This window comes from Bos taurus, chromosome 3 (assembly GCF_002263795.3).
Source record: "Bos taurus isolate L1 Dominette 01449 registration number 42190680 breed Hereford chromosome 3, ARS-UCD2.0, whole genome shotgun sequence".
NCBI lineage: Eukaryota > Metazoa > Chordata > Mammalia > Artiodactyla > Bovidae > Bos > Bos taurus.
The window spans coordinates 84,284,412-84,310,364 of NC_037330.1; the positions used below are offsets into that span (position 1 = coordinate 84,284,412).

General features: G+C 39.9%; 1 protein-coding gene across 9 annotated transcripts in view; it reads right to left on the reverse strand.

Moving 5' to 3' along the window:
• NFIA (nuclear factor I A) overlaps positions 1–25,953 on the reverse strand; it is a 427,392-nt gene that overhangs the window by 87,268 nt on the left and 314,171 nt on the right. For all 9 annotated transcript variants that reach the window (XM_059884867.1, XM_015465326.3, XM_024989708.2 and 6 more), the window contains one exon: positions 4,893–5,021. In XM_059884867.1, the coding sequence (XP_059740850.1) occupies positions 4,893–5,021 (129 nt within the window). The remainder of the gene's footprint in view (positions 1–4,892; positions 5,022–25,953) is intronic.

Consider the following 25,953-nt stretch of genomic DNA (forward strand, 5'->3'; position numbering starts at 1 on the left):
AGAAACACCATAGCTTTTAATAAACCTTACTACATAATCTTGCAAAAGCTTTCTTTGGATGAAAGGCCATGGTTCTTCCTCATCTTGGACATTCCTTATAAAGAAGGGCCATATCAACTATTGTCATATGTCACCCTTACTCCTTCTGAAGCACTGAGAATCTGTCAGTTTCAGGGATGGGATGAATATCTCTTATGTACGTTTTATGCACATCTTGCATACTTTTTATTCATTCAGGTAAAATCTGAGCTCAAAACCCACGGTGTGAGAAACAATGAAGATATCAAAAGGTGTTTATTAGAGATCCTTCCTCACAGAGGTTTTGTTCTAGAGAAAGAACAAGACGTGTACGTGAACTGACAAAGTAAGACCAAGTTGGTGTAGGGAGTGTGAAGACGTGATGTGAGAGACTCCCAGAGTCTGCAGATTGATGATGGCAGCCTGGTTGGAGCTGAGCAGATTGCAGGTAGAAAGTGGTACCCGAATTGGTCTTGGGATGGGACCAGTGTGTCCAGTGTGTGGACAGGCAAAGGCAGGAGGACAGCATGATAGCATGAGACTTTCAAAGCCCTGATGAAAATGGGTGACTTAATTGTTTGCTTGACCTGATCATGCCCGTGAGTAGATGATTTCATCTACTCTTAAGATAATATAATTCTCTGAGGTTGAGATTAGATCCTCAATTTATAGATGAGGAACCCATCGCTCAGAGAAACAAAGCTATGTGCCAGGTTCACACAGCTGGTAAAAGTGGTGGAAATGGGATTCAAACACCAGTCCATTCCACCTCCAACCCTAGCTTCTGTACTTACTCACTCCCCTCGAGGCTCTATGTTTCCTGCCTCAGCTTTGCAATCATCAAAGAGAGGTTTCCTGTGTAAAAGGTGGCCACCAACTTTCCAAACATAGCTAATTTTTGCAGTGAAAAATAGGACCATTGCTTGTTTTCAATGAATTTGGTGAATTCATTGAAATTTGAGGTGGATTTGCTGTTCTGTAGCTCTTTTAGCACCCCACTCCAGTACTCTTGGCCTGGAAAATCCCATGGATGGAGGAGCCTGGTAGGCTGCAGTCCATGGGGTCGCTGGGAGTCGGACACAACTGAGTGACTTCACTTTCACTTTTCACTTTCATGCACTGGAGAAGGAAACGGCAACCCACTCCAGTGTTCTTGCCTGGAGAATCCCAGGGACGGGGGAGCCTGGTGGGCTGCTGTCTATGGGGTCGCATAGAGTCGGACAGGACTGAAGCGACTTAGCAGCAGCAGCAGCAGCTCTGTTAGCATACCACCTCAGGGCTGGGCACTGGGGTGTATAACACAGCTACTGTCTACTGATTGGTGTTTGTCTAGTTGAGGTATTCCCATGAGGAATTTTAAGGAAAGCAGCAGAAGTCTTACAATCTAGGTGCTATCCAGAGGTGACTATACCATGTGACTCTGAATAAGACTACAGTTTACAGCCTCCCCAGTGCCCCAGGATCCTGATAAAGGACACACCCTTCTCTTCTTCCTGGCCTTTTTGAAGTCTGATCATCTATCTGGATTCTCTAATGATTTACCATTTCAGATTGTAGTAAGAGAAAGTGAAAGTGTTAGTCGCTCAGTTGTGTCTGTCTCTTTGCGACTCCATGGACTGTAGCCCGCCAGGTTCCTCTGTCCATGGGGTTCTCCAGGCAAGAATACTGGAATGGGCTTGCCATTTCCTTCTCCAGAGGATCTGCCTGACCCAGGGGTCGAGCCTGGGTCTCCTGCACTGCGGATGGATTCTTTACCATATGAGTCACCAGGGAAGCCAAGCCTCTCCTTCCAATAAAAAGAACATGTGAGGTTGAATTCTCCTTAATGTACATGCCACATTTATTCTACACTGGCTCCCTCTGTCAGACTCTCCTTTTTTAAATCCAGCCTTATCTTCCTAAAACATCAACTCTTAGTCCCAGATGTGATGTCATTCCAAGCATTAGCTTTCCAACCAGTTCACAGAAGGATAAGAGGGAATATGATACCTATAGCGAGTATGTCTTAAATAACAAGTGTCTAACCACCAACCTTTAAAAAGGTCTTAGCCCAACATGGTCTTATGTTAAGCTATCTCAACTCTGTCATGCTGACCACAAAGATGCCGCTGAAGTATTTCATACCAACTACCCCACTTCCCTTCACCAGACCTCTAAGTTGGGTAGGATGTAATAAGAATGGGTTCCTGAGTAGATTTCCCAGAAAGGAGACCTGAGGATGCTGTGAACCATATTGAAGTCTGGTGAAAAAATTCTTTGGAATTCCATAATTGTTCCGTAATTTTTAAATTGGGCATCTTTCTCTTTTCCTTATAAACAATTCCATGAGTATGAACAGAAGACCAAAACTCACAGTTCTGTTGAATAAGAAGGTCCCCTCTGGTTCAACTCAGTGTGGATCATTTTAGCAAATGTGATTAACTGTTTAGCAAGAAGAAGCTCCCAATCATGGCACTTATGGGTAAGTGCTAGAATCATTTCTAGATCTATAGTTTTAAGGCAAGACATATAGAAAGCATTCAGTATTTACTGAATAAATGATAACATACGCACATTGCCTTATACCCCTCAGAGTCTCTACAAATATTGTTTTATTGTAGTTTCTGTGTAAGAATGTGAGGTTGGGGAAAAAAAAAATTCCTTCAGCAGTACTGCTGCTGCTGCTGCTAAGTCGCTTCAGTCGTGTCCGACTCTGTGCGACCCCAGAGACGGCAGCCTACCAGGCTCCCCCGTCCCTGGGATTCTCCAGGCAAGAACACTGGGGTGGGTTGCCATTTCCTTCTCCAATGCATGAAAGTGAAAAGTGAAAGTGAAGTTGCTCAGTCGTGTCCAACTCTTAGCGACCCCATGGACTGCAGCCCACCAGGCTCCTCTGTCCATGGGATTTTCTAGGCAAGAGTGCTGGAGTGGGGAGCCATTATTACTGTCCCCATTTTATTGGAGAGGACATTAAAAAATTCAGACGATAAGCAGAAATGGAAAGAGGCAACTTAACAAACTACCCTGATTGCTGGCGTTGCTGCTTCCTAATCCTGGTGTACCAGGAGTCTTTTCTTCGCTTGGAATGCCCTCTATTCATCTAAGTGACTTTTAAGATTTGACTCTGACAATATCTACCATTTGAAGGTTCTTTAGGTGATATAAAGTGAAAAGTGTGCATTCCACAACATATTCTAAATGCTTATTTTTCTGTACTGGACAATACGCTCTATGAGGACAGGAACCACTGAATACCCAGTGTCTGCCCAGTGACAAGCACTCAGTAAATCCTTGATTGATGATGAAGGAACCTCCACAGTTCACTCCAGAGTTTCCTACAGAAACCTCTGCTTTTAAGATCCATGTAGCACTTAGAACATGTCAGCCTGGTCATAAAAAGATGAGAAACATACAGGCCTTATCTCCCTGAGACCAAAAATCTTCTGACTAAATCTTCGTATCTCTTACCTCCCACCACAGTTTCAATGCTTAAGGAATGCTGACAACGAAAAAAATATCATCACACTGCCCCATTCAAAGAGAGTCATTCTGGGAGCACATAATTTCATTCAGATGCAAGGTTTTCAAATAGGGGGAGGGTAATGCACGTATTTTTCACTCTTACACACAAGTGAAATAATTAGAACACTTAAAGTTCCATCAATGATCACAATATCTTTAAAGATGGGGCAAGTGAGCTTTCATAATTGTGGATAGACACTGCTTCATATAATAGTCAAAATACTTATTTTCTTCAAAGTGATTTCTACACATGTACATTGGCCAGCCCTCTAAACTGCTATATTTCCCTGAGATGTACACAGAGTATTCATAAAGGGATTCAGATTTGTGGGACTCACATTGAGATTAATGCAAGAAATACCAGTTTCTCCAGGCGTATGTCAAAGTAGACAAGAGACCATAACTTTCTAGGATGTTTTATGATAGCAGCTGGTAGATCACAAACTTACCTAAACAAAAATCTGATGGAAGAAAGCAAACGTGGTTACAATTATTCATACTCCTACTGTGGGAGTTTCATAAACAAACTAATAAATATTTTCATCTTGCAACAAGATCAAGTTAAGTGATTTGCTGACATTCTCTTGAGGTTTAAAGCTTGTCTTTAATGTGAAATACAAATCATATTTCTTGTGGACACATTTTAATAATAAACTTAAAAGCACATGAGACAAAAATAATGAAAACATTGCAATGAAAACCAGACAAACTATCTACCACTTCAAAAGGAGTGAATGAAGACGGCTCGTCAACACGGTGATGCAAACAACCTGAATGCAAAATGCCACACATTGAAATCAGGTTTCAAGAAAGGGGGTGAGAGAATGAAAATAAACTCACCTAACACACACATATACACAAACACACACACAGGCACACACAAGTGCCCCTCTCATGCAATTTCTAAGATAAGGAAGTGTTAGTTGCTCATTAGCATCCAACTCTTTGTGACCCCATGGACTGTGGCCACAAGGTCCCTCTGTCCATGGACTTCTCCAGGCAAGAACACTGGAGTGGGTAGCCACTCCCTTCCCCAGAGGATCTTCCCAACTCAGGGATCTCCCAGATAGCAGGCAGACCCTTTACCATCTGAGCCACCAGGAAAGCCCTTAAGACAGATTTGATTTTGGTTAATTCAAATTACCTCCCACCTCTTTGCAACATCCCACCAGCAAAGAAAGAGGTAAGGATCAGGGTTTGATACCAAATCTCTTGGGTCCCTACAATTCCAAAGCAGTCCCCGAGGATAAGAAACTGGAACACTCACTTCCTTCACAACTACTCTGGGGGAGTCCTCGTTGTCTCTCATTTTACTACTCTCGTTCCAAGGTCATGAACTAAGCACAATCAAGGGTGCAGGCGGAGCAGCTCACCTCTGGGTCCTGTAATGACGGGTCGGTGATGCTGTGTGAATGCCGTTCCCAGGGAGGAGGTCTGTGAAGGGGAGGGGCTGCTGAAACCAGACTTCTCCGACTTCTTCAGTGTGGTTGGAGATGGCATTCCTGGCAGGAAGGATGAATGGATAAGCACACTTAAGTCACGGAACACAGCTTATGCAACCTACAAGATCAAACTTAAAAGAATTAAAAAAAGAAATCTACCTGCGAATGGAAAAGTTATTTTGAATTGGTTTGAATTTGTCATAGAAACAAACAGGTAATGGAAGGGTCCCCTGATGTCAGCAGATAGTTGATTTTAACTTACTCTCCTAAATCACAGCCCATCTGAGGGCTTCTGATCTCTAATTATGGAACACCACTTTCCCAGTGCTTCCTGAAAGTTGTCATCTGGGCCAGAGGCCTCTGGGACCATTCACAGAGACGGCTATAGCAGCATATGAGGATTCGTATGCAATCATTTCATCTGCCCGTTACTTTACTTCAGTGCCAAGGCACATTTTATACAATTTAGCTGTTTTAACATTTAAATAACCCTCAACAATGGTAACTCAGTTGTTCACGCAGTGAATAATTTATGGTGGAAAAAAAGAAAAGGTAAAAATTAACCAATAAAAATTAAATGGTTAAAGATGTCATAGACAATGCAAATAATATTGTAAAAGAATAATGACAATGGAAAGGTATTTAATGACACAGGATAAAGACATAGCAAGCCATTACAAAATGGGATATTACACTGTGATGCCATTTTAAAATGTATTTCTATGTACAGAGAAAGAACTGCAAAGAAATATGCATACACTATAATAGCAGTTCTCTTCGCATGTCGGATTTGAGTGATTATCCCTGCTTTTTTCTGCTTGTTTTTTTTCCTATGATGAACATATATTACTTTATTTTAAGAATATATAATAAAAGTTTGTTTTTAAAAATAGTATTTGTACTATAGTCTAAGCTTTTCATAGCATTTCCAGCATAGCAAATGCTCTAGGAAGAAAATCAGGCAAAAATCGTCCCCTGTAATTACTGCATGTGTGACGTTCTCAGCAACCACACTGACACACACAGCTAGAGGCATCTATCAGTTTGGTAGGGTGCCGATTAAAACCATGAAAACTTGCATGTGAAAATAAAGGAAATGATTCCTAGTCTCCACATCACAGGACAAATTTGGGCTCTTTTAACTTTGCAGTACAAAATTGGTCTGATTTCATGTCAAAGAACCAAATCTCATTTCACTTATATATTTAAATGTATTATGCTCTGTCTATGGCCAGAGAATTATTTGGATGACCTGGAAAAGTAAATAATAAAATAATAATGATACTAGCATGTAACTGTTATCAAGTAGTTGCTAAGTATCATTACTATTCTAAGCGCTTTGTAAGTATAGATCTGTTCAGAAACTTAGTTAGTTTGGCCTATGTCTAAACATGTCCTTATTTCTGACCACAGATTTCCTTAATGAGATTCTACAAGACAACCTTCAAGTGTCACTACAGATTCTGTAAGAACAGAGACCAGGCCTGCTTTGCCTGCTTCTATTTTCAGGCTATCTGACAAACAGTCTAGAACATACCAAGTGGCCTGAAAAGATATGTCAACTATTAACACTTTTACAGTTCTCAGCTTTATCTGCGGCTTTACTAAGAGATGCCTGGACAGAGCCAGACTTGGGGGGTTTTAACCCCAGGAAAGAAACAAACTGCAAATTGTAAGTAAATCTGCATAGACAGACAAGGACAACATGAAGTGGCGTGTGATTTTCACACAAACTAGACAAATCAGGATCAGATCCATTCTAGATCAATATCTATGTGACTTGAATTAGAAACAAGTCACTAAGTGACTTTAGCTGTATTTGTTTGCTCACTGAATCAGTAACCAAAGTCATGTCATGCCAATGTCCTAACATCATTAGGATGAATTGAGATTTTGGGTTAACGTTCACTGCAAGTAACCTAACCTAAGGTATCGTCATGAGAAGAGATTTCAAATTTAAAAATAAAAAGAAAGGAATACAAAGCTCCAAATGTAAACAAATCTCCCAATTCATTCAAACTTCTGTGCAAACACATTTTAAGGCTTCCAACCAGTCCACTGATTTAAACTCAGCCAAATGCCTGAACTATGTGTCACAGAGCAGAAATAGAATAGAAAATGAAAATGTCAAAACTTTTAAGATGGCAGGATTTTTTTCAGATGATGGAATTGATGAAATGCAGTATCTGAACTAATCTTATTAAAGAAAGCAAATGGTTCGACTCAAGGAAAAGCTGTCATTTCTTTGAAAAGTTCATGTTTTCCAACCCATGCCATTCTAAATAGGGCAGAAACGCTGACATGCTTTAAACACACCAGTTCCACTCTTAAAAGGGGGAGGGAAATTATATTTAGATGATACACATCAAGATGATGAAGGTGGTAAATGGATTCAAAATGATCAAAATTCAAATCCTCTTTAAAAGGGTTAAACTGAGAAGAAATACTGTGTGTACACGAAGAACAAGCCAAACTCTGTATAATCTTCTAAATTTATCACAGCCAAGTAATATGAACCCCGAGACTGTCATGAATCTCAAAATTACTTTATGTTTTCAATTTTTAAAGATTCATACTGAGCACTTTTCCTTATTATATACTTTAATATTTTCTCCATATGCATAATGTATGTTTTGGTTAATTTGCTCTGTATACTTAATTGACCAAATGAAGTTTCAAAATGCTAGTCAACTGATTTCTGTTTAAAGCTAGACAACATTAATCCTAGTTTTTCTTTCTGAAATCAAATTTGGTTTCTGTATGTTATGTTAAAAATAAACTCCTTGTTAAAATTTCTTTTACCAAATAGCTATACAACTGTTATACAATTACTGCACAGATGACTGACTGATTGGCTTTCTCTTAATGAGTCAAAACTTTCATTTCAATATATTTTTTAGAAGTATCAGATTTTTTAAAAAAGATGATGATGTAATGCTACACATTTCTCTGGAACAAACAAAATATTACTTCAAAGTTCTTTTTGATATATAAAAATAAAGAAGTCTAGCTGGATTTAGAAAAGGCAGAGGAACCAGAGATCAAATTGCCAACATCCACTGGATCATCAAAAAAGCAAGAGAGTTCCAGAAAAACATCTATTTCTACATTATTGACTATGCCAAAGCCTTTGACTGTGTGGATCACAATAAACTGTGGAAAATTCTGAAAGAGATGGGAATCCCAGACCACCTGATCTGCTTCTTGAGAAATTTGTATGCAGGTCAGGAAGCAACAGTTAGAACTGGACATGGAACAACAGACTGGTTCCAGATAGGAAAAGGAGCACGTCAAAGCTGTATATTGCCACCCTGCTTATTTAACTTATATGCAGAGTACATCATGAGAAACGCTGGGCTGGAAGAAGCACAAGCTGGAATCAAGACTGCCAGGAGAAACATCAATAACCTCAGATATGCAGATGACACCACCCTTTTGGCAGAAAGTGAAGAAGAACTAAAGAGCCTCTTGATGAAAGTGAAAGAGGAGAGTGAAAAAGTTGGCTTAAAGCTCAACATTCAGAAAACGAAGATCATGGCATGCGGTCCCATCACTTCATGGCAAATAGATGGGGAATCAGTGGAAACATTGGCTGACTTTAATTTGGGAAGCTCCAAAATCACTGCAGATGGTGACTGCAGCCATGAAATTAAAAGAAGCTTACTGCTTGGAAGGAAAGTTATGACCAACTTAGACAGCATATTAAAAAGCAGAGACATTACTTTGTTAACAAAGGTCCATCTAGTCAAGGCTATGGTTTTTCCAGTAGTCATGTATGGATGTGAGAGTTGGACTATAAAGAAAGCTGAGCGCCGAAGAATTGATGCTTTTGAAGTGTGGTGTTGGAGAAGACTCTTGAGAGTCCCTTGGACTGCAAGGAGATCCAACCAGTCCATCCTAAAGAATATCAGTCCTGGGTGTTCATTGGTAGGACTGATATTGAAGCTGAAACTCCAATACTTTGGCCACCTCATGCGAAGAACTGGCTCATTGGAAAAGACCCTGATGCTGGGAAAGATTGAGGGCAGGAGGAAATGGGGATGACAGAGGATGAGATGGTTGGATGGCATCACCGACTCAATGGACGTGGGTTTGGGTGGACTCCAGGAGTTGGTGATGGACAGGGAGGCCTGGTGTGCTGCAGTTCATGGGGTCGCAAAGAGTCGGACACGACTGAGCAACTGAACTGAACTGAGCCTGACTTTATCAGGTGAGTCCTTCAAAAGAAGGATTAGAAGTCAGAGAGAGTCTCCTGCTTACTTTGAAAAAATAAGCTGCCACATGGTAAAAATGACCTGTGAGAGGGCCACATGGCAAGGAACTGTAGGGACCTCAAGGGGCTAAGTAGGGCTGTGACTGACAGAGGGCTTTAAGGAAGCTAGAACCTTAGTTAAAGCTGCAAGGAATCGAATTCTGCCAAATCATGTGTTGGGATTGATGTATATAAAATACTAGGTGTAAAAAATAGATAGCAAATGGAAACCTGTTATAAAGCACAGGAAGCTCAGCTCAGGGCTATGTGATGACCTAGAGAGGGTGGAATGGGCAGTGTGGGTGGGAAGTTCAAGAGGGAGGGATCTACATATACATATGGCTGGTTCACTTCATTGCACAGCAGAAACTAACACAACATTGCAAAGCAATTAAAAAGAAAAAAATACTTTCTCCCCCCCACACCCATCCCGGAGAAAACCCTAAGCGAAAGGACTTTGGCCTGGACAAAATTTTGATTGTAGTCTTGTGAGTCCCTGAGTAAAGGAACCAGCTAAGCAGCGTTCAGACTCTTGACCCATGGAAACTGTGAGATAATAAATGTGTGATGCTTTAAGCTAAACGTGGTAATTTGTTACACAGCATTAGCAGACAAACATGATATTAAAATATAAGATATTAAAATATAACAAGTTAACCCTAGTAATATGTAATTAAAGATGCCTGGTGCTAAGTCATTTCAGTCGTGTCCGACTCTTTTCGACCTCATGGACTGTAGCCAGCTGGGCCCCTCTGTCTGTGGGACTCTCCAGTCAAGAATACTGGAGGTTTCCATGCCCTCCTCCAGGGGATCTTCCGACCCAGGGATTGAACCCACATGTCTTACATCTTCTGCATTGGCAAGTGGGTTCTTTAACACTAGCGCCACCTGGGAAGCCCATTAAAGAAGCTTACTATGCACTAACTAATCTCTAGAAATCCAGAATTTTTCAATATTTTTAATGTCTGTTCTAGTAATGAGGTTTTCCATTAGCCTACGCTCACCCAGAGAAAATGGTTAAGACATCTTCTTAGGAAAGAGGCTTAAAGTTATTTCTAGTGGTGTAAGCACTTTGGAAAATTTCTATTTTCTCCTGATTATTTCAGGAAATAACAATAATAAAATGTGATCAAATGATATGAAGAAACTCAAAATAATTCTGGAGGTCTCTTATAACAAATCAAGAGTTTTGGGGGGCGGTAACTTTTTGCTGCAACCTGAAATAAAAAAGAATATACAGGAGAAAAATCATAATCAATATTAACTCCCCCTCTCTCCTGAGTCATGAGATTACCACCCACTTTGACCAAGAATTTTATAGTGACAAGAGGCAAATACTACAGGAATGAGAAGAAAGTATAATAATGCTGTTCTTTGCTTGAGAAAGCTTCTAAAATGAGATATTTTTGAGTCAAGGAGTTACAACATTAGTGGGAAAGGGGAAGAAAGAGATCACAATAACCTATAATTATTCCACTGACCATAGAACACCATGCTAGATTTTTAAAAGGAGGCAAAAAGTCCGGGTTAGTGCTTAATTTGTTAGAGTACTTAGTCAAAAATCCAACTGTCCTGTGAAACTTATCCCTGTTTAATGTTGTTCCAGACAGCAGGACCTTATCTTGTCTGTCACTGGAGTTTGGGTGATGTAGTTCCAGTTGTCAGAAAAGATTTAACTGGTATATGTTTCTTTCTTCAAAGTATTAAAGTTGAGAACAGAAAAGTTAGGGGACTTCCCTAGAGGTCCAGTAGTTAAGATTTCATGGTCCTCCTGTAGGGGACAAGGGTTTGACCCCTGATCAGGGAACTAAATCCTACATGCCACATGGCCCGGCCAAAAAAAAAAAAAGGAAAGAAAGGTTAGTTTTAATACTGTTCATTTAGACTCACAATCTGTTTGGGAGAAGCTCTGGAAACCGACAAACTCTGCACTTTCATTTTAAAATCCAACATATAAGCTGGTTAGAGAGGACCACTAAATGCTGCTTAAGTTCGGTTGTTCATGTTTGACTTCAGACATTCTCCTGTTTGCTATCATGATCGAATTCCCAACAACCCATCTTTACTGCTTTACCAGAACAACTATTATACTAAATCTAAAGGCTATTAGAAGCCTTCATCCACCGAGGAGCCTCAAGAGAGCCACAAGGCAGCTAAAAAGATGCCATCAAATTCCTACATATTGATCATTTCCAAAAATCAGGCTGAGAATAATAAAAGCCACAAATGACAGAGTCCTGCTATGTACCCTGTACTTACAAATCCTTACGTCTGTGTCTCCGAATGGTAGGTATTATTATCCTACCTACCTCTAACGCAGTGTCACAGAAAGTAGGTATCAAGGATATCAAGCAACTTGCTCAAGACCATACAGCCATTCTTTTCTGTACACCTGTAACTAGCACATCACTGTTAATCAACCACACTGCAATATAAAATAAAAATTAAAAGATACAGCCATTAAGTGATCATTCTGACCCAGGTCTCTCAGGTTCTGAAGCTTGTATTGTTTTGTTAAATATCATACTCCCTCCTGTAGTTTCCCTTGTACACTGTAAAAACAGTGTCCTATTTAAGGCAACAAAATACAGTTGAACTTTCTGATATCCAAAGAAAAGTGATTACCAACTGCAAAAGAATATGCAAAATATTAAAATGACTCTGAAGTACAGTACTAAGAATCATCTTGTTTTATATACCAGAGGTTTTACTTGGCCTTAGTAGGAATCAGTTAGGATTTTATTAAACATCCTGAATATATTACCAGTAATTCTAACACAGAACCTCCAAAAGAAAAATATCACACAGACTTAGAAGTCTTCTAACAGATAATAGATGTTAAGTTCTAAAACAGCAAATATATACACATTAATATATACAACAGGCCTCTTCCCTATTCAACACCTTGTTTTCTCAATAGCCTCCTGCAGACATTAGCAGAAAGGATCACAATTCTTCTTTTAAGAGTCACTGATAAACTCCAAGCCTAGTCTATATGATAATGCAGAAATGCCTCACTTAATCAAAAGTATGTGGCTAACACACACAATTATTTAAAATTCAGTAAGTCTTGACATCAAGGGAGACCTCTGAGCTACTAACATTGGTGTCAAAGCAGGTAACTAAGTAGAGGCATTTCACTCATAAGAAGTGCAGTTTTACAGAAACTAAGAGAAGTATTTCAAGAAGACAGTTGTGACGGAGTGAGGTGAGTGCTGTTGAGAGGTCAAGCATAATGAGAATAAACGAGCTCTATGAGAGTGAGGAGCATGGAAGATGGGTTAGAATGGACTGCAAAAATCAACAGGAAGGGAAGAAGCAGGACAATCGGTATAGTCAATTCTCATGAAGTTAGTTTGTAAAGGGAAGCAGACAATTAGGGTAGTAGCTTTAGGAAGAAGGGGGGAAGCAGTGGGAGACAGTAAAGCATGCTGGCCTACTGATGGAAGTGTCCAGCAGATGGGCAGAAGGCCATGGCTTGGTGGGAGGATAACTGAGCGAGCGAAGTCCCAGAGAGGGTGAGAGGCCACAAGATTAGTACGTGGAGGAGCGAGCCAGGATTTGGACTGAGCTAGCCAAAGCCCTTCCTCCCTTCAGTATACTATTTCACCCAGGTGCCCACTTCTGAACAAAGTTCCCATTACTGCTACACACCAATCACAGGCTGGTTTAAAAGAGAGCTTATTAATGGTACGCAAACATTTTTCTCCAGCCTAAATAACATGCTAACTGCCGTCCTGACTGTTGTCTCTACATTTGGGTCTTCAGATTCCCTTCTACCTCCAGGTCTCAGTGTGGGGAATGGATACACCAGTCACGGCCGTCAGACTAATGTTGTCGGCATAAACTGCAGTGCCACTTCTCAAGCACAAAACAAAAGCTGAGGACCAGCACTCTATCTCGCAAGTCACCTACCACCAGCAGATTTACGCCCAGACGCTCAGCTTCTAGATGCAGAGCACTGTCCCAGTCTCTAGCCCCCCCAAGCAAGAACAGAACCATTATAGGGCCATTTCAGCTAGACTTTATATGAGATCATCTCCAAGGGTGATGCTAAATAAAGACTGTGATTGGATAGATTAATCCCACAGTCAAAGGACCATCCTGTTTTGTGGCTATCAACACATGCTGTGTGATAGGAGTTAGTTCAAGATACTGTATTCACCCTAGATTTGTGTCCTAATGGTAAAACCCATTAGGGTTCATTCTAAAGTAATTTAGTATGATTAACACACTCAACAATACAAAAAGGTAAAACATTCAGACTATTTTGACTTTTAACCTTTTTCAGTGAATAAAAATGTTTTAAAATCATTTTTATGATGGAGAGAATAAAATGAAAGTTAATATAGCTTCTGAGGTGTATCCTCATTGTTCTATATGCAACCATTTAAAATGAGCTAAAAGGACCCCCCCCCCAAAGAATTATCACATCATAAAGAAGTTCAGGTAATTTAAAAGTCTTGGACACAAATGATTTCTTCAATTTAGAAAAAAATGGGAGAATGGAGTACAAAATTATATGGATAATTCAGGAGAAAAGAAATGATGAGTTCGCTAATGTATTCCAAATGTTCACTTGTTAAGTGAAAATTTACAGCCAGAGAGAGTGAAGGATACACACAAGGAAACTGCTAAGTCACTTCAGTTGTGTCCGACTCTGTGTGACCCCATAGACGGCAGCCCACCAGGCTCCCCGTCCCTGGGATTCTTCAGGCAAGAACACTGGAGTGGGTTGCCATTTCCTTCTCCAATGCATGAAACTGAAAAATGAAAGTGAAGTCACTCAGTCGTGTCCGACTCTTAGCGACCCCATGAACTGTAGCCTACCAGGCTCTTCCATCCATGGGATTCTCTAGGCAAGAGTACTGGAGTGGGATGCCATTGCCTTCTCCGCACCATACAAAAAAAAAATCTGGTTCCTAAGCCAACAATAAAGTCTCATGACTTCTGAGATTTCCTTTCCTTTCAGGGTAAATACAGACACCCCACTGTCAGGATGCTGTTGTTGTTCGGTTGCTCCGTCATGTCCGACTCCTTGTGACCCCATGGACTGCATCACGCCAGGCTGCCCCGTCCTTCACTATCTCTCAGAGTTTGCTCAAACTCATGTTCATTAAGTCAATGATGCCATCCAACCATCTCATCCTCTGTCGCCACCTTCTCCTGCCCTCAATCTTTCCCAGCATCAGGGTCTTTTTCAATGAGTCAGCTATTGCATTTCATATACTTACAAGTTGGAGATTCCCTACCCATCCTATCTTCTCCCTAACCATCTCACCTTCTCCCATGTATTCAGGGCAGGATTGATTTTGGCTCAACACAGCACTCACACACATTCATAGAGGACTGAGAATGAAAAAGAAATTACTGAGAAAACTAAACTATTTTCTTTGCATGAAAAAATAGTACAATATAGCATAATGTTTTATTCATTCTGCCTAGATACCCAGATGAAAAGTAAAAAACTCAATCATACATATGTTTGGTTTATATCTGCTCTGTCCAATATGGTAGCTACTAGCCACATGTGGTTACTTAAATTTAAATTAATTAAAATTAAATGAATTAAAAACTTCAGTGGCTCAGCACAGCCACATTTCAAGTGCTCAATGGCCTTATTTGGCTAGCTGTTACAGTATTGGACAGTGCAGAGTTAGAACATGTTGCATCACTGCACACAGTTCCATTCGACAGCTTTGGTCTATATGCCACCAAATAATCTTTTAGATTTTTGGTCCTGCTGTAGAACAGCAGATAAATCTTACTTTATTATATTTTATCAGCATGTTTAACCCTCTTTTAAATTGTAAAAGCAAAGCACATGCACTATACATGAGTTGCATAAAGGGAAATAAAAAAACCCAAACAAATGCCTTTTCCTCTTTATCTTCAACAAGCTGAGGGTAAGCCAGTGCTCAAACTTGGTAAATAACCTTTTAGAGACTTTTCTCCACTCACAATATTCATTTAGATGATGTGGAGTTAAGTGTTTATCAAAATATGTTCACTCTGTCAGTTAAAACACGATTGAAAGCTTGGATTTTAAGGTGCCTGCTGGTAGAATTTAATTTGTAAGAGATGCACAGTCTGTGACATTCCCTGCTTGGGATATGCCTACACTGGGAATCTATTAAGTCCTAATGTTCCTTGGTTACAAGCAGAGTACCCATCATTTTACTTAAAATCTGAAAACTGATGTGAACATTTCATAAGGGAAAAAAGAAATATAATTTTAGGTCTCTTCAAATTGCTTGAACTGTGAAATCAAGTAATGAACGCTAGAAAAGGTTCTGTCAGCTAGAATCTCAGCTTAGTGTAGTCAGCATTTTCTTGCTAAACCTTATTATGGCAAAGCATTTGATTTTTCATCTCTGCACTCTGTTCATCTCCACAAATAAACTACTTTGACCTCCACCTGTTATGTTACTTAGTGAAATCTGCCTGCCATCCTTCAATAACCCTATTCTTTGCCTTCAAAGGCCTTTGAGTCGTCGAGAAAGTGGGGAGGTAGAGCTGGGCAATGAACTGAGTGGATAGCACTTTGTAACCATGGGGTAGTTCATAGCTCAGGACACAAGCCACAGGGCAAAAGGAAATGGATTTTTTTTTTTAAGCTATGCCTGGGGATGCTGGAAGGGGGCAATACATTTAATCATTTTAACATTAAAAATTTTCACAGAAACATGCTCTCTTTTGAGCTCTTATTTAAGGCAGAAAACTGGCTTCCTCCTCATAAGAAGACCTCTCTCTAAAAGAGTCATACCTTCATTTCAGAGAGATAAGCCAACAGGTCATTTCAAAGCTTAAAAATACTTAAGCAGGTTTATGATTCTGACAGTTGGCAAAACAAAATGAACTGCTAACCTCAAATGCAGCTTTGTGGATACAAAAGGCCCAGATCATTGTTAAAAACTACTAAAACAAACAAAAACATAAAATCAAAAGGAAATAGCTGCGTACAACGACACGAGCCGTTTTCAGAAGCAAAACGACATATCAGAAGAGAGGATTCTGTGTAAAGTTGCACTTCTGATGAATGCTACATTCAACAGACAAGATGGTGTCTGTCTAATTACACTGAACACTTATCAGAGCGGGATTAGCAGGATGTTTCTGCTCACTGTCATTCTTTGTGACAACGTAATGATAGATCCGTTTACTTAGGAGTGCAATTATTAAAAACCGTGCTGTTTTCTTAACTGTCTTCAAATCTTGGAAATATTTTATTAAAAATTACTTATCTGAATAAAGGGTAAATGCTTGGCAAAGCTTTTCCTATCAATTAAGTAAATGAGTAAGTTCCATTCAGTCACAGTCTTTGTTGAGCATCTTATGCGAGTTCGCGGAAACTTGATCACTATAACAATTTTATACTGGAGTTAATGATTCACCCTTTTTTCGCCTTGTCTTATTTGTCCAAATCCTGAAGTTCGGTTTTCACTGAAACTAAAAACTGCTCATGGCCGACATTTTCTCTGGAGTCATGATTTAGCACTTCTCCTTCATATTCACACCTTTTTTTGGAACCCCACACAAGAATCCAATTTTATACAGACAACTCTCCATGGGCCAATCAGAATGGGATGCTAGCAAGATACCATCTTCTGCATCTTTTTCTACTTGAATAATTCACTTTATCCAGTGCCTATTAGGAAAAGGTCTTCATGCACGATAAAACCAAGAAAGCAAACCACACTGGACTCTACAAGTAGGCTGGCTACCTCCCAAGCCAAAGGACTATTTCCATACGTATTTAAACAGACAAACCTAGGTTCCTCTCTCTCTCTCTCTTTTTTTTGATTCCAGTTACCAACCCTCAAATAATAACTGTTGCCAACTGAATGTGAAAAACAACCAAATATATGTACTGAGGGTAAGTTGCTGAACCTCTCCCACAGGGAGAGTTTATTTCTCAGGCTTTGTTCAACTTAAGACAACTATCAATTAGTCCAAGTGGAAGATAATGACATTTATAACAACTTTTCTCTGCAAAAGTCTCCAAATGTGTGGCTAGGATAGAAATTTATGTGACCCAATATAATAATTATGTGTTATAAAGATTTTTTTTTAAACTAAAGGCATGTTAAGGCTTCAATGCCAATGGACAAACTCATAAAAATATCAAGCACATCAAAAGGAGAAAAATGACCAGTTAAGTCTTTTGAGGATACAATTTCATTTCTAAAGGAAAAAAGAAATCACCCACTGGCAAAAAGAAGTCTTAAAATTAGAAGCAGGTGTCTTTGCTATGAAGTGATAAATATCAAAGAATAGCTGGCCCTGAAAAGTATTCTTATGCATCCCTTATTACTTTTAATCTTCACACGTGTATTTTGACATTAGAACATGAAGTGCTGCTTATGCAAGTACCTAAAGTGTGTTAAAACATGAGGGACACTGCACAGCCATTTTGATAAACTGTCTCTTCGCTCAGGTTCATGAAATGGCTGAAAGGCAGACTGCGGATTCTAATGGGCCTTAAGTCACAAGTAATCATGATATCCTAGAATGCATTCATCTTGGAAGCTCATCACAGTGAAGTGATTTCGGGGTCGACAACTAACACTGCAGAATCATCTGGTGCTGCAGAGGACACTTCGGATTAGAAATGGATATTGGGTTGCCATTCCTTGAAAGTCTAATGACTTGAGTGTGTTTCTAAGGATGCAAATGAAAAAACCTTCACCTCTCCTTAGATACAAAGTGGAAAATCCCTAGAGGTTGGCATGTTCCTTCCAAATGAAGCACAATGAGATGTTTCGAACACATTAAAATGTGGAGGGTCATGTGAATGGGCATTTGCAGCTGTCTCTGGAGCCTGTCTCCATTGTGGCTGGGGGTGCTGGATCACAGCACAGAGTCCCCCACTCCAAACAGACCCAGAGAACAGGGAACCAAAGTAACCCAGGATTTAAAAATCCAAACGTTTCAGAGTGGGGGTTTAATTGTTGCAAAAGGGAGATCAGTAATACTTTGAAGAGGCATGCTGAATAACTGTATTTATTCAGTTATTCTATCGGGGTTTAATATTTCATCAAATTAAAGAGATGCTTTGAAATGAAATGATTTTTTTTTATTTTTACTTCTGAAGTTTTCTCCTGTCCCAGAGACATACTCTGTGACTCAGTACAGGAGAGAACACTCTCCACTTTTAGTACCTACTGATTTACTACGTCAGTGTGAGCGTTTCTTATCATCTTCAAGGATGTAACTCACCCATCATCTCCAAAAGGGTGCCATCTCTTCGATTAACTGATGAGCTTATGATGTGCTTGAAATCCATGGATAGATAGAGTTGGATAAATAGGCACTATTGTAATTCTCTGCTGAGCAGGAAAGCTACTGGGATGCGCACCATTGCATCAGAAACTGCTGGGCTGCGTGGGGCAGAAAAGTTCCTGACTCCTGAGACCTGTGTATGCCTGGACTTTTCTTTCTTTTTGCTCCCATCCCCATAGAGAGCCTCAAACTCAGTACTACACACCAATTTTGTTAAAAACACTGGTGGCCAGAAGAGAGAGAAACTTTTCCCCATATAAACTGACAATATTACACTTGGTTATTGAACATTTAAATAGAATCATCAGTGTGTAGGCCTGTGAGAGGGAAGTTAAGTCTGCAAATAGTATTATTAGTGATCTGTACTTATTATTATTAGTGATATGTGCATATACGTACAGATATGTAAGTGCTCAAAAATGGACTGCAGCCTATCAGGCTCCTCTGTCCACGGAATTCTCCAGGCAAGAATACTGGAGTGGGTAGCCATTCCCTTCTCCAGGGGATCTTCCTAACTCAGGAATCAAACCTGGTCTCCTGCATTGCAGGCAGATTGTTTACTGCTTAAGCCACTAGGGAAGCCCCAATAAACATTAGCTCTTTCTAATAAAACCACGTATTTAAATTTTTAGCAGCATTCCAATGACAAAATAAAAGTAAATTTATCTTTTATTATTAATCAGAATGTGGTATTACTCATGTCTAGGAAATACCTACATTGTGTTCATAGAACAGATCAGAGGAAGTAGGGACACTAAAGAAGCATCGTTTTTGCTCTTTGTATCAGAGGTGAAAAATACCTTCTGAATCCTACAAATATTTATTAATATGTATTAGACAAATAAAATCTATTAGATATAGAAAAATCAACACAGGAAATTCTTAGGTAAGTCATTATCTATCTACCTATATGTTTGTCTGTCCATATCCTTTGTTTCTTCTCTTCCAACTATACTTTCTGTTATTTTTCCCCTTTGGTGAATTTAATCTCATTGCAGAATAATTTTGTTTCCTCTCAGTAAACACCTGCTTTGATGCCGCCCAATTTCATTATCTGCAAGTTAGAACTGCTTTAGGAAGGGGTTGAGTCCATGGGTGCAGATAGCTAAATTTTTTGCTGGAATGGGCTGGCATTGTGTTGTACCCTTTCTGAGTGTTGCCTACACATCCACATTCTACCTGTTTTTCAGAGATAAAGAAAGATAAGATAGTTTGAAAGGGAGGAAATGGGGATAGCGTTCACTGACGCTCCTTTAATAATGGAAAGGCTGATACATCTGCTCTTCAAGCAATTACAGCGGAGGATAGTGGTCCAAGCCAACGAATCAACTCCTAAACTACATGACTTTTAGCACACTCAAGTCCTTGTAGAACTGGGTACTGGTTTAACCAGTTACCGTTCTTCTTTCTCTGGGGTGGAAGGTTTGTCCTATCTATTTTTATATGCCTTCTATCATCTTGCACAGTGCTTCATATATAAGAGATGAAGACATGTATAATAGGCTTTCAATTTAACTTCACAGTATCTTAAACTCACATGGGCATCTCAGCTGGTGCAGCTGGTAAAGAACCCCCCTGCCAATGCAGGAGATGCAAGAAGACACGGGTTCAATCCCTGGGTCGGGAAGATCCCCTAGAGGAGGAAATGGCAACCCACTCCAGTATTCTTGCTGGGAGAATCCAATGCACAAAGGAGCCTGGTGGGCTACAGTCCATGGGGTTGCAAAGAGTCAGATATGACTGAGTGTCTGAGCACACATCTTAAACTCACATAGCACTTCAGCATTTTGAAAAAGGGGTATAATATATGTGTAAAGCTTTAAGTTTATAAGTATACTTTACATTTATTAAAAACACCTTTATCTCTGTGCCATGCACAGTACTTTGCACACAGCTGGTGCTTAAAAAATGGTAGCTCCTGTTTTTATTATCATCTCATACGATCTTTTCAAAGCTACGAGTTAGGAAGGCCAGCTGTTTTAAAGAACCCATTGTTGACATACGAGAAAATGAAAATTCAGAGAAGTCATTTGCTAAAAATCCAAGGCTTGTTCATAACAGAAGAATTGGAGGGTTTTGAATCTCAATTGTACTTTTCTCCTCTTTAAAATACATGTTATTTCTCTCTTATTTTCTCCCTCCCCAGCAAGCCCATGAAGATTGCTGTGGCTGGGATGAAATTTACTCGAAAGCTCCTCCTTACAATGTGCTAAGTAAGGCCACTTGATGAGCCAGCTCTTTGCCACCTAAGGCACGGGGGCTGTGCTGAAGACAGTGACAGGAGCAGGAGTCGGAGGACGATTCCCCACGTAAAGAGAAGGTACAGGATACACTTTTCCTTCCTGCTTTCTAGAATATTCACACAGCTTCGTTTTCAAACATGAAATAAAAAATTTGGAGGCTTGGGTAATTTATTTATTCAGACAAGGCAAGCTAAAATGCAGCATCTGTTTTCCTGGGAGCTTCCGTATTCACAAAATCGTGCATCTGAGTTCTCTGATGCACGTCAAGCTGCACTCATTCACTCGACGAATGCACTCAATCACTGAACAAATGTATGCAGCACTCCACTTCCTGAGCACTTTGCCCTCCTCAAAAGATAAGACAAGACATGTGCGGTTCCCATCTTATTACTTATTCAGTTAGCCAACAAATCTTGATTGAATGGTTATTACCATGTACCAGGTACTTTAACTGGCTTCAGGAATACAAGTTATTTTTTGGATTGTGCTTTACCATATATCTGACAAACACACATCCACACACATATGGTGTACATGCGTTTACATGGGAAGAGTATTTCTTTTCTTCTAATAGGTAATCTTTTATTAGAATATGTTGTTCTCGCTCCCTTTGTTAGCTTTAAAAAATAGCCTTGATAAAGAAGATATGAACATTTCTGAAGGGCAGTTAAGGAGTGCTTGATTTGTAATATAGTTCATCTTTCATAACCCCGTATTTGGATGAAATTTCTCTGCTAACAGACGGTCACTAGAGAGCAAGAACCCTTGTCACTGCAGTGGTGCTCTCTGGTGCACTGGTCTCTATCTGGCAAGTGCCAATATTAAAGAGGTAATGGGAGACAATGTTGTCACATAATGATGATTTCCCAATGCTCTATAAATGCAGAAGAAAAGCCAAGACATTGATCCTATGGCAGTGTTCTGTAACAGTGACTCTTCCTATTACAGCAGGAGATTGTGGGAGGTTTAATCATCTCCCTTAATATATGCCAGTGCGGCTGAGTGTCCATGATCAATGGACTATTGTTACTAGTCTGCAGCCTTTTTATTGGCATTGATAATGGGCTTCTGCTCATGTGTCTCAGCTACAAGTTTAAGCTGGTAAACTTTCCCCACTCTTACAACTGATGAATGACTATTAGCAGTCAAATTAGGACCAGCGGAGTTGGGAATCAACTGAACTCCATATGGAATATTGAAAACTACAATGAACCAACCTAAGTCTGCAAAATGCAACTGTGTTCCTAGCAGTTGTGACACTTGAACTCTGGTTCTAAATGTCCTGGGCTTCTGGTTGACCCAATGTTTACCAACTACTCTTCTAAAAATACCTTTAAAAATATATACATTGACTTAATAATTGTGATAAGAACAGACAGTGTATTACTATAGTGCTTAATTTTAACTTTCAAAAATGAGGACTGCTGTGCCTCTGGAAAAGGTCAGTCTTCATTCCAATCCCAAAGAAAGGCAATGCCAAAGAATGCTCAAACTACTGCACAATTGCATTCATCTCACACGCTAGTTAAGTAATGCTTAAAATTCTCCAAGCCAGGCTTCAGCAATATGTGAATTGTGAACTTCCAGATGTTCAAGCTGGTTTTAGAACAGGCAGACGAACCAGAGATCAAATTGCCAACATCCTCTGGATCATCAAAAAAGCAGAAGAGTTCCAGAAAAACATCTATTTCTGCTTTACTGACTATGCCAAAGCCTTTGACTGTGTGGATCACAATAAACTGTGGAAAATTCTGAAAGAGATGGGAATACCAGACCACCTGACCTGGTTCCTGAGAGATCTGTATGCAGGTCAGGAAGCAACGGTTAGAACTGGACATGGAACAACAGACTGGTTCCAAATAGGAAAAGGAGTACGTCAAGGCTGTATATTGTCACCCTGCTTATTCAACTTATATGCAGAGTACATCATGCAACGCTGGGCTAGAGGAAGCATAAGCTGGAATCAAGATTGCTGGGAGAAATATCAATAACCTCAGATATGCAGATTTCACCACCCTTATGGCAGAAAGTGAAGAACTAAAGAGCCTCTAGATGAAAGTGAAAGAGGAGAGTAAAAAAGTTGGCTTAAAGCTCGACATTCAGAAAACGAAGATCATGGCATGCGGTCCCATCACTTCATGGCAAATAGATGGGGAAACAGTGGAAACAGTGTCAGACTTTATTTTTCTGGGCTCCAAAATCACTGCAGATGTGACTGCAGCCATGAAATTAAAAGATGCTACTCCTTAGAAGAAAAGTTATGACCAACCTAGACAGCATATTCAAAAGCAGAGACATTACTTTGCCAACTTTGTCTGTCTAGTCAAGGCTATGGTTTTTCCAGTAGTCACATATGGATGTGAGAGTTGGACTATAAAGAAAGCTGAGCACTGAAGAATTGATGCTTTTGAACTGTGGTGTTGGAGAAGACTTTTGAGAGAGTCCCTTGGACTGCAAGGAGATCCAACCAGTCCATCCTAAAGGAGATCAGTCCTGAGTGTTCATTGAAAGGACTGATGTTGAAGCTGAAACTCCAATACTTTGGCCACCTGATGCAAAGAGCTGACTTATTTGAAAAGACCCTGATGCTGGGAAAGACTGAGGGCAGGAGGAGAAGGAGACGACAAAGGATGAGATGGTTGGATGGCATCACTGACTCAATGGACATGAGTTTGTGTAAACTCCGGGAGTTGGTGATGGACAGGGAGGCCTGGCGTGCTGTGGTCCATGTGGTTACAAAGAGTCGGACATGACTGAGCAATTGAACTAACTGAACTGAACTGAACTGATGCCTTTGGGAAGAAATCTATTTCTGAAAGAAGTTTATCTCTGAAAGTTTTTAAGAAAAGGACTACAGCTAAACTTATTACTTACCAAATTTGGCTTTAAAACTTTTTACTGAACTGTTCAGAACTTCCAGCATCTTGGCTAAAATAACAGTGTCTGTTAATAAAGTTTTACAATCACAAAATAACTGAAGGCATGCTAGAGTTGTGAATATTTTTCTACAGGAGAAAATTTAAGGAGTAAGAAGCTCCTCTTTTCAAACACAGAACTAAATTTCACTGAAAAAGTTGTATAATTTCACATATTTTTCACAATAAAAAATACATTTATTCTAATATTGACTGGCATGTATGTGTCAAATGCAGAAAGTGGTACAACTGAGTAATCCATGAAACCCACTGAACCCTCAAATGAGTCAATTTTGGGAACACAGACAACCTGAGAAGCTTCACAGGACAGCCACAAAACTGCTTTGTAAGATAGATATATATATGAAAAAAAAGATATGTGGAGAACACAAATTTATATATACCCATGACTGAAAGGCTAAGAGACATCATGTCTCACTTTCAAGTTTGTGAACTTTTTCATTTGAGGTCCAATGGAAATCCAGTTTCACTGCCTCCTTCTGCAGACAGTGTCTCTAATTCTAAAGTCAGGTTGAACCACTCTCTCCTTTTACCCCTGTAGCATTTAATCCTGCTGGCTTTCAACCACCATGAGCTGGTAAGGTCTGTCTCCTTCAATAATCCTAACAATATTTCATACAATTAGAGAACGTTAATTTTAACAAAGGATTTGGAACTTGAAGCAGAAGTTCAAGTTGATCATTTAACTGTCATAACTTTGTGACTTCCCTGGCGGCTCAGTTGGTAAAGAATACGCCTGCAATGCAAGAGACCCAGATTTGATCCCTAGGTGGGGAAGATCCCTTGGAGAAAGAAATGACAACCCACTCCAGTACTCTTGCCTGGAAAATTCCATAGGGAGAGGAGACTGGCGGGCTACTATCCATGGGGTTGCAAAGAGTCAGACACAACTTAGAGACTAAACTGAACCGAGCTTTGTGACAGAGATGGGGCAGAAACCACAGTTCCCATCTTACAGATGGTGTCTGACCACGAAGAAAATCTGGTTTGCCATTGAAGACAGGGACTCAATGGAGTCAACTTTGAACCTACTCTGTACTGCACACAGTCAGCACTTAATAAAGATTCAGTGACTTGGTTTGACTTGAATTATATTGATTAGATGACCAGCTCTTCTTCTTCATGTACTTCCACTGGAGGAAGATGAGAGAGACAGGAGAATTTTCTTCTTGTACTGAGGTATGAACCACTGTGTAAGGGTACCATCTTCTCTGACATGTCTGAAAATAGGTTAGATTTCTATCTGTCTAGAAGAGCATTAATGGCATTCCTACTTACAGTAGGGAGAAAGCTTGGGGATCACAATAGTGAAAGTTCAGGTTGCCTCTAGATAAGGCAAGAATTGAGTGGTAGGAGGCTGCAAAAAGGAACAGTCAAGGAAGGAGCCTAGATCAGGGATTTTCAATCACTAACATGTATAAGCACCACCCATCTTGTTAAAATTCCATGGGTCTGGGTAAGGTCTGAAATTCTGTACTTCTAATAAGCTCCCAGATGATGCCATGTTGCTGGTGCGTGGACCACACTTTGTGTAACAGATTAGACGTCACATAATACAGATTTCATAGTGTCTCATATGGGTGTTAATTAAGCTACTATAGAGAAAATTTCATATGGAAATCTGAAAATATTCAGACAAAAATCAAGAAAGTTACAGAAAACATTCTACAGAAGATTCGTTATTGGAATTCTTGATATACAGCTTGTAATAATGAATTGTCCTTTTATTAAAAAAAAAGCATTATCTTAAAAATCAATAAAGTATTCCCTTTAGAAAAAAAGGATTCGATTCCCTTAACGGAATACCCTTCAAGGTGAGAGATACTTGTAATAAAATGCTATATACTACCACTTGTCAACGGGGCCCTTGGTTGAGCCTTAGCAATTGTTTTGCTTGCTGTTGTTGCTTAGTTGCTTAGTCATGTTTGACTGTTTTGAGACCCCACGAACTGTAGCCCACCAGGCTACTCTATTCATGAGATTTCCCAGGCAAGGATACTGGAGCGGGTTGCCGTTTCCTCCTCCAGGGGATCTTCCCAACCCAGGGACTGAACCTGTGTCTCCCTGTTTCCTGCACTGGCGGGCAGTCTTTACTGCTGAGCCACCGGGGAAGCCCACGGCTTTGTTTACTACTTGCTAATAATTGGATTTGACTGAATAATAGCCTACAGATTGAGAATATAGTAAACATCAATTCTGAGAGAATTACTGGTGGCAAGTTCTGCTTTCAGATTTATGGAAAGCACCCAAATTCCCTGCTTTATAGGCTTCATTCATTC